Raw genomic sequence first — 8,965 nt, 5'->3', positions numbered from 1 at the left:
GGATTTTCCTATGAGTTTCCCTCATGCACAAATACAATTTTAAAAAGCTGCGAAATGCCCATACCCAGCCTAGCAAAGGAGCATGTTAATATAAGGCAACTGGCAGTTGGAACAGAGTTCCTTTCAGGTGAGGAGGGGGAGTAGAACACCTAACTCCTTAGCATCGACACATGTTAATATAATACTGTATAAGAAATACTGATGATCTGATGGTCATTTTGAAAAATCCTTTCTTAGCGAGCACCTAGAAGCCCAGAGGAACATACCTGCTGAATTTCAAATTTGTAGGCTTTACAGTTCTGGAGATTTCGTGATGAGTGAGTGGTATATATATAACGTTGTATTTGTGCTGATAAGTATGTATGTATGTATGTATGTATGTATGTATGTATGTATGTATGTATGTATGTTGCATTTGTGCTGATAAATAAATAAAGGGAGACTAGTATAGATCTATTTCAAGCTATTTAGCTCTCATCAGCTAGCCATACCCTTACTGGGAATCGAACCTGGACTGTATTACATATCAGGCAGTTATATTAGCCACTAAGGCACAGGCTCTCTTCCTTTATCAGCTAGGCCAGGGAAATAGGTATGTATTGTGCCAACACAAATGTAACAAAGGCAACAGTAAAAATTATGGCTTCCTGTCGTGATGGTCTCTTGTGATGAGCCGATTGACAGAGAAAGGAAGCAGTATGCTTCCTCCCATATTTGGGCATACCAGGGGTTGTGACACAATACGTGTGTGTGTGTGTGTGTGTGTGTGTGTGTGTGTGTGTTGCTCAGGGACAGAGAAGTTAGTTTTTAAAATCATTTTGAAAGTACCCTTTTTGCGTGGTAGAAAAAGAGTTAAAAAGAGTTTAACGTTACGCACGAACAGGCTCCATACTTACAATGCTATATTTGATTTTGGAAATTATTGGCAGTCCTTAGAACACTTTTTCCTTTAATGATGTTCTTCCTACCCTACTTATGTTTCTCCAACTTCATTAAACGTGACTGGGGATATAGATTATTTTGGATTATGAGAGAGTTGTTACAAAATGGGTTAATCGTTACTGTTCCAGTGTAGCAATCCAACATAAAATCATTGCCAATGAATGATTGCTTTACCTTCTAATAATGCTGCCTTTAAGCATCCGATAAGTTCAATGTAGAGAAAAGTAAAAAGTCTTACACTTAGGCAAGGAAAACCAAAATTACGCATATCGACTGGGTGAAACCAGGCTTAATAGCAGTAACTGTGAGAGGGACCATGGAGTCTTAGTGGACAACAAGTTAAATGTTGAATGAATGAATGTTGAATGTTGATTTTATTTATATGCCGCCCTTTCCCCCCGAAGGGGACTCAGGGCGGCTCACAACTCAACCAGGGGAGGGGGATACAAACAGAAAATTAAAACAACACAAAAACAATACATAATTTAAAATGCACAACAATCATACCATTCGGAGTGGGGCAGCGAGTCTTTAGCCCCAGGCCTGTCGGAACAGCCACGTTTTAAGGGCTGTGCGGAAGGCCTGGAGGGTGGTGAGGGTTCGAATCTCCATGGGGAGTTCGTTCCAGAGGGTCGGAGCAGCCACAGAGTAGGCTCTCCTCCGGGTAGTCGCCAGTCGACACTGGCCGGCGGATGGAATTCGGAGGAGGCCTAGTCTGTGGGATCTAATCGGTCTAGTGGAGGTAATTGGCTCTATGAGCCAATAGTGTGTAGCGGCAGCCAAAAAAAAGAAGCCAATGCAATTGTAAATTCCTTTAAATAAACGCTGACTTTATCTGTTAGGAGTCCTGAAGAATGAACTCATTCTGTATTCTATATGAAGTTTTCGGATTCTGCCTTTGAACTCGTCATTTCATTCCAGCCGCAGGCTGAGCTAACACACGGAACTCAACTTTATGCTCCCACCTTCATCAAGTCCTTGAAGAACTTCAAAATAATTGGCTACTTGAACCGGGGCCTAACCCTCAATTAGTGCAGCTGTCCATTTCTGCTGCAGCTTGAATCAGGAAAGGGATCACGGCCTGTTTTATACTCCTTCAAAGGTGAGGCTCAGGATCAATTCTGCCTTGAATGGAATCATCAGGAAGGAAAGCAGTAAATTTGCTTGGGATTTCTGTCATATATATATATATATATATATATATATATATATATATATATATATATATATATATATATATATATATATATATATATATATATATATATATATATATATATATATATATATATATATAATGGAGGAAGGTGGGAAGGAGCTGCTGTAAGATGGTTCTCCATCCTAACTCCTGAAGGCTCATGAGATTTCATTCAAAGATAGAAGATAGATAGATAGATAGATAGATAGATAGATAGATAGATAGATAGATAGATAGATACACACACAGACAGACAGACAGACAGACAGACAGACAGATTTGACAGATGATGGATGATGATGGGTGGGTGTATGGATGGACAGATAGACAGACAGATATATAGACAGATTAGACGGATGATGGATGGATGGATGGATGGATAGCTAGATAGCTAGATAGATAGCTAGATAGATGATAGATAGATAGATAGATAGATAGATAGATAGATAGATGGATGGATGGATGGATGGATGGATGGATGGATGGATGGATGGATGGATGGATGGATGATTGAGAAAGAGAGAGCGGAGATAGATAGATAGATAGATAGATAGATAGATAGATAGATAGATAGATAGATAGATAGATAGATAGATGATGGATGATGATGGGTGGGTGTATGGATGGAGAGATAGACAGATATATAGACAGATTAGATGGATGATGGATGGATGGATGATGGATAGCTGGATGGATGGATGGATGGATGGATGGATAGATGATGATGGATGGGTGGGTGGGTGTATGGATGAATATATAGATAGACAGAGAGACGCACCAACATTTCCCCGCTCTTTTAGGGGGGGGGAAAGGTGTGTCTTATTTTCCGAAAAATACGGTACTTTTTTTTCTCCCAAAAGCGATGCTGATAAGTTAAATTCATTGCAGAAAAGAGATATGGAAGCCTCAGATTGTATAAGAGGACAGTTTTAATCTTGTTTTTCATTAGGAACAAATCAGTAAACCTGCAAAACTCTGTGAATTTGTTTAAATCGCGACACTTTTGCCATTGGGCAAATTAATTGCACAGTAAACGGATAGTTTATCTTTTTTGGTGAGAAGTTCCTCCGAGAGTGTATGGAACACAAATATAAAGCTACGGTACCAGGTCTGTTTCCTGGAAGTAAATCATATTGAAATAAATTTATCTTGACTGCTGGACAAGTTGGGTGAGGTCAGAAATTATATTCAGTAAGCATTTCAAATATTTCATCCTAATACCATCTCTTCTCTGTGGTGTTCATTAACAATTCACCCCAATTTCTTTAAAAAAAAATAATAAGACTCTCTGAACTAAATATTTTATAAGGTAAGGTTCCCCCATACATGCGTGCTAGTCGTTCCTGACTCTAGGGGGCAGTGCTCATCTCCATTTCAAAGCCGAAGAGCCAGCGCTGTCCAAAGACGTCTCCGTGGTTATGTGGCTGGCAAGACTAAATGCCGAAGGCGCACGGAACGCTGTTACCTTCCCACCAAAGGTGGTTCCTATTTTTCTACTTGCATTTTTACATGCTTTCGAACTGCTCAGTTGGCAGAAGCTGGGACAAGTAACGGGAGCTCACTCCGTTACACGGTGCTAGGGATTCGAACTGCTGAACTGCCGATCTTCTGATTGACAAGCTTAACATCTTCGCCACAGAGCCACCGTTCTCAGTGTATAATATTTTATTTATACACTGTGTTATTGCCTCCAATATCAATGTATGTTTTCTTTTCAAGCAACTTATCATTCCATCTTGTGACATATTTCTGTTGGAATAGATTTTCCTGGAACTTATTTTTATGCAGTAATTACAATAGTATTCAGATAGTAGATGGCACTGTTTGCAAGTTTGGATCGATGGTTTATACTCTATGTTCTTTTGTACTAAGTAGAGTTTCCTGCTTCCTGTTACAGTTAAGCAGTTAAGCAGTAAAGCACATGGTGATTGTTCCCTTATTTGGTCTCTGGTGCTATATATCAACAGAATTTCTATCAATTTCGCTAATAATTTCTGCTTCATTTGGAGAATTCTAAATCTACAAACTTTATCTATACCTGGTCCTAATCTCTCCAAACTACCCTTCCAATTTATTGGGAAGAGCACACGTGACAGGGATTAATCCTTTCACACGTGACAGGGATTAATCCTTTCACACGTGACAGGGATTAATCCTTTCACACGTGACAGGGATTAATCCTTTCACACGTGACAGGGATTAATCCTAGCTATGCTCTCATTATCCAACATTCCCTCACGTTTTTCATACACTATACCAGGGAGAGAGAAATTTACCTCAGAGGGAAGTTCAAACCTTCACGCTTACATCATTCGTTTCCTGAAAACATCATTAGCTTCTGTGAAATTCAGATATATGAGTTTTCTTTTGGAAATATTCCCAGAAATTGTTTGGAGGAAAAAACCCAGTTTCACTTCAGTCAGTTGCAAAGGAAATCTGAGAAATGGTCATAAATGCAAAGTGTAAAGGAGATTATGGCAGGATTCACAAAATGGTGGCTCTGGAATGTCATCAGAAATCTAAGAATTTTGGATCAGTATTTTTTTTATTATCAGAAAGTAATGATTCCATAATCAAAGCATTTCAGCCAGACCGTTTCTAAAACAAGACTTATCTAGAAAACATAGATTCAAATCCTCTGGTGTTTCCTACTCCTTCCCATCTTATATAACAGGTTTTCTCCTTTTATTCAGAAGTCTTAAATCTGCTTTTTTGTAAGAGATTTACTACTGTGGGTGTTTTTCACTGACTGTGTGAGACCCGTTTAAGATTCTGCCACTATAGTTTATTTCTCCTCTGTAACATGACTTACTGCCTTCGGTTAAGTACTTTTAGCCAATGAATTTGGGTATAAAGGACATTAATATGCATGGCACAATGTGGCATCTGAATAGTAGAACTAATTGTTCTTATTTGAAGTTAAATATAGTCTCAAATTAGTGAAGTAACATTGCTTTATTCCATCTCTATAAAGATTCACATTTAGCTGTGCCTATACAGGTAATTTTTGACCTGAAACCATTTGTTTAGTGATCAAAATTCAGACGCTTGGTATCTGGTTCATACTTATGACGGTCACAGTGTCCTGGGGTCATGCAATCTTCTTTTGTAACCTTCAGACAAGTCAATAGCGGGAAGCCAGGCTTGTTTAATGACCACATCATCCATTTAACAACTAGAGAGATTTGCCTGATGATTGTGGCACAAAAAATGGTCATAAAACTCATTTAGAAACTGCATAGCAATGAAATGTTGGTCATAACCCAAGGACTACCATCTCTGGGTTCATATATGGTTTCCAAAGTCCTTTCCCACTCTGTTATTCTGCTACTCTGTTCTAAAGTTGGATTTTGAGGGAAATAAGAAAGTATTTTCCCATTAACAGCAGAAAGAAAGAAAAAGAAAGAAAGAAAGAAAGAAAGAAGAAAGAAAGAAAGAAAGAAAGAAAGAAAGAAAGAAAGGGAGGGAGGGAGAGAGAGAAAAAGAAAGAAAGGGAGCAGAGAAGGAAAGAAGAAAGGAGAGAGAGAGAAAGGAAGGAAGGAAAGAAGAAAGGAAGGAAGGAAAAGAAAGAAAGAGGGGAAAGAAGAAAGAAGGAAGGAGAGAGAGAGAAAGGAAGGAAAGAAGAAAGGAAGGAAGGAAAAGAAAGAAAGAGGGGAAAGAAGAAAGAAGGAAGGAGAGAGAGAGAAAGGAAGGAAAGAAGAAAGGAAGGAAGGAAGAGAAAGAAAGAGGGGAAAGAAGAAAGAAGGAAGGAGAGAGAAAGGAAGGAAGGAGAGAGAAAAGGAAGGAAGAAAGGAAGACAAAGAAAGAAAGAGAGGGAAAAAGGAAGGAAGAAAGAAAGAAAGAAAGAAAGAAAGAAAGAAAGAGGATAACTATACTCAGTTTTTAAGATAACCTCTTCCTGCATCCCACTAGAATACAAACACAACTCAATTGTTCAAAATTTCTTTTTTATTGATGAATAAAGATTTATTAGCTGAGTGCGATCTGTGGGCCGAAGCGGAAATGTAAAAGGACGAAAAATACTATTGCTGCTGACAGCTGTTTGTTCCGTTTCCTTTGGTATCCCAGGGATTATTTTAGCAGAAAAGATGAATGTTGGCTCAGAATGGATTATTAATATCATTATAATCATAGTGACAGATGGAAAACATCATCATAATCAGCAATAATTTAGAGAATGAGGTATTTTGGCATTTGCTGATATTTATTCCTGAATAAACATGCACCTAACATTGTAAACGTAAGGGTGGCTCAATGGCTAAGATGCTGAGCTTGTCTATCAGAAAGGTCGGCAGTTCGGCGGTTCGAATCCCTAGCGTCGCTTAATGGAGCGAGCTCCCATTACTTGTCTCAGCCTCTGCCAACCTAGCAGTTCGAAAGCACGTAAAAAATGCAAGTAGAAAAATAAGAACCACCTCTGGTGGGAAGGTAACAGTGTTCCGTGTGCCTTTGGCATTTTTTTCATGCCAGCCACATGACCACGGAGACGTCTTCGGACAGTGCTGGCTCTTCGGCTTTGAAACAAAGATGAGCACCGCCCCCTAGAGTCGGGAACGACTAGCACATATGTGCGAGGGGAACCTTTACCTTATAGTGGGGCTGGATGCTACAATTTTTCCTCCTGTTCTAGCAATTACTTTTATGTTCCCGTTGCAAATCTCTTCCTTTACGATGGGTGGAGTTTAACATTGACTATGGCAGAAACTATCCATGTATTGAGCACTATGCATTGCAAGAAAAGTAAGATGTTTGTGCTCATTCCATGGAGCTTTGAGCTGGGATTATGCTGAGCCCCTATCACGAAACTCCCTAAATGTGGTCTTATGGACACCAGTCCTTCCAATATTTTTCCAGTCTTATCTGTATTTTTCCAGGTGGAAAACGCAGGATAACAGCCCTCTTCCAGCCCTCGGAAGTCCTGAGCAGTGGTAAGGCTTCCTATCTAATAATATATATATATATATTGTTTCATGTTGAATATATGAGATATCCAATATGGGGAGAGAATAGGCATCCTAACCGATCTTTAATTGTTCCATTTCCATGTTACTCCACCTGTTCCTTTTCTGAGTATCACTAAGAAAATTCAAACACCCTCACATCGGATAACCGAAATTCGATCTTGTATCCTTATCCCTGGACACGTCTATTTCCTTTCACATCTACCACTGCTCTTTAACCGTCCTACAATCTCATGTTCAAAAACTTTTATGACAGAAGCAGGCCAGCCTACTTAGAAATAAATAATAGCAATAGCAATAGCAGTTAGACTTATATACCGCTTCATAGGGCTTTCTATGGCCCTCTCTAAGCGGTTTACAGAGTCAGCATATTGCCCCCACAGTCTGGGTCCTCATTTCACCCACCTCGGAAGGATGGAAGGCTGAGTCAACCTTGAGCCGGTGAGATTTGAACCGCTGAACTGCAGATAACTGTCAGCTGAAGTGGCTGAAGTACAGCACTCTCACCACTGCGCCACCTCGGGTATGAGGTATGCACAGTGGTGCAGAGGTTGGTTCCCACCAATTCGGCACGGTTCGGATGAGTACATAGTAACTTGGGCTCCCATACACCGGAACCGGTTCTCTTGTCTGTGGCGGCATCGTTATTTTTGGTTTTCTGCATGCACAGAATGATCTCCATTGCGGAAATGTTATTTTTTCCCCCTTTCTAACATTCTGCACATGCGCAGACCTTTTTATTAATTAGACTTATATACCGCTTCATAGGGCTTTCGGCCCTCTCTAAGCGGTTTACAAATTTTTTTAGCAAATTGAGTCAGCAACTTGCCCCCACAATCCGGGTCCTCATTTCACCCACCTCGGAAGGATGGAAGGCTGAGTCGACCTTGAGGCCGGTGAGATTTGAACCGCTGAACTGCAGATCACAGTCAGCTGAAGTGGCCTGCAGTACTGCACCCTAACCACTGCGCCACCTCGGCTTTTTAAGTGTCAATGTTCCTGTGCGCAGAGCAAAACATTTTGCGTGCCAAACCAGCAGTAATGCCGGTAGCAGCCTACCCCTGCAGTGGTGGGATTCAAATAATTTAACAATTGGTTTGCTCACGGTCAGGTTGGCTGTTGAGGGAGGCGTCATCCTACCTCATCCTCTAGCTCTGCCACAGATGCAGGATGAACCTCCCGTGATGGCCAAGCTGACCTCTTGGGCAAACCGGTTGTTAAATTTCCACCCTCTGCCAAAAGGCGGTTTCCGAGGGTGCAGATTGGTCTCGCGGCTGTTTCAGCCTTCTGGACGTGGCTCCTTTAAGAGGTGAGGTCTCTAGGGAATGAGGAGGGGGATTAATCAGGGGTGGGTTCCAGCTGCTGCTACTGCTGGTTCGCTCAGAGTAAAGTACATGCGCAGTACTTTAAAAAAATGCTTTTGCGCATGTGCAGAAGCCAAAAACAAGATGGTGGCGCTGGGGGAACTGATTTGGGGGCATGGCAGGCCAGGTTACTAACTATTCAGCCGAACCGGTCCGAACCAGTAGGAACCCACCTCTGGATTACCATAGAGGCAAAGAGTTGATGTTCCTGAGAGCTCGCGCGGGAAGGGGAAGAATTGTGGGGAAGTGGAGGGAGGGACTCCCCCTCTCCCCATGGAGCTGCGTGCAGGAGGTATTGGTCAGTCTGTGAGCAACAGTGAAGTGAGAGGGACGAGGAATTAAGTTGGCAGCACGATCGAAGGTAGGCCCGATGTAGGGGAGACTGCGGAGTTCGTTGGGCCAGGTAAATTATTACACACACACACCGCTATCAAAGTGGTTCCTCGGCACTGCGCTGCATTGCAATGGAGAATTGGGCAATGGAATGGCTGGTATGAGGG

The 8,965-nt window shown here is 41.3% G+C and overlaps 1 protein-coding gene across 1 annotated transcript in view; it reads left to right on the top strand.

The window, feature by feature from the left end:
- The window catches only part of MAGI2 (membrane associated guanylate kinase, WW and PDZ domain containing 2), a gene marked incomplete in the record, with an annotated part of 526,586 nt that overhangs the window by 37,490 nt on the left and 480,131 nt on the right, over window positions 1-8,965 (top strand). Inside the window, 1 exon segment of the mRNA XM_087722353.1 lies at window positions 7,015-7,068. Within this exon segment, the coding sequence (XP_087578479.1) occupies window positions 7,015-7,068 (54 nt within the window).

Source organism: Thamnophis sirtalis, unplaced genomic scaffold, assembly GCF_051295495.1.
Source record: "Thamnophis sirtalis isolate CommonGarterSnake01/CBP01778 unplaced genomic scaffold, rThaSir2_p1.2 scaffold_9, whole genome shotgun sequence".
In the NCBI taxonomy this organism is placed as follows: Eukaryota; Metazoa; Chordata; class Lepidosauria; order Squamata; family Natricidae; genus Thamnophis; species Thamnophis sirtalis.
This window is presented reverse-complemented; position numbering and strand designations above follow the sequence as displayed.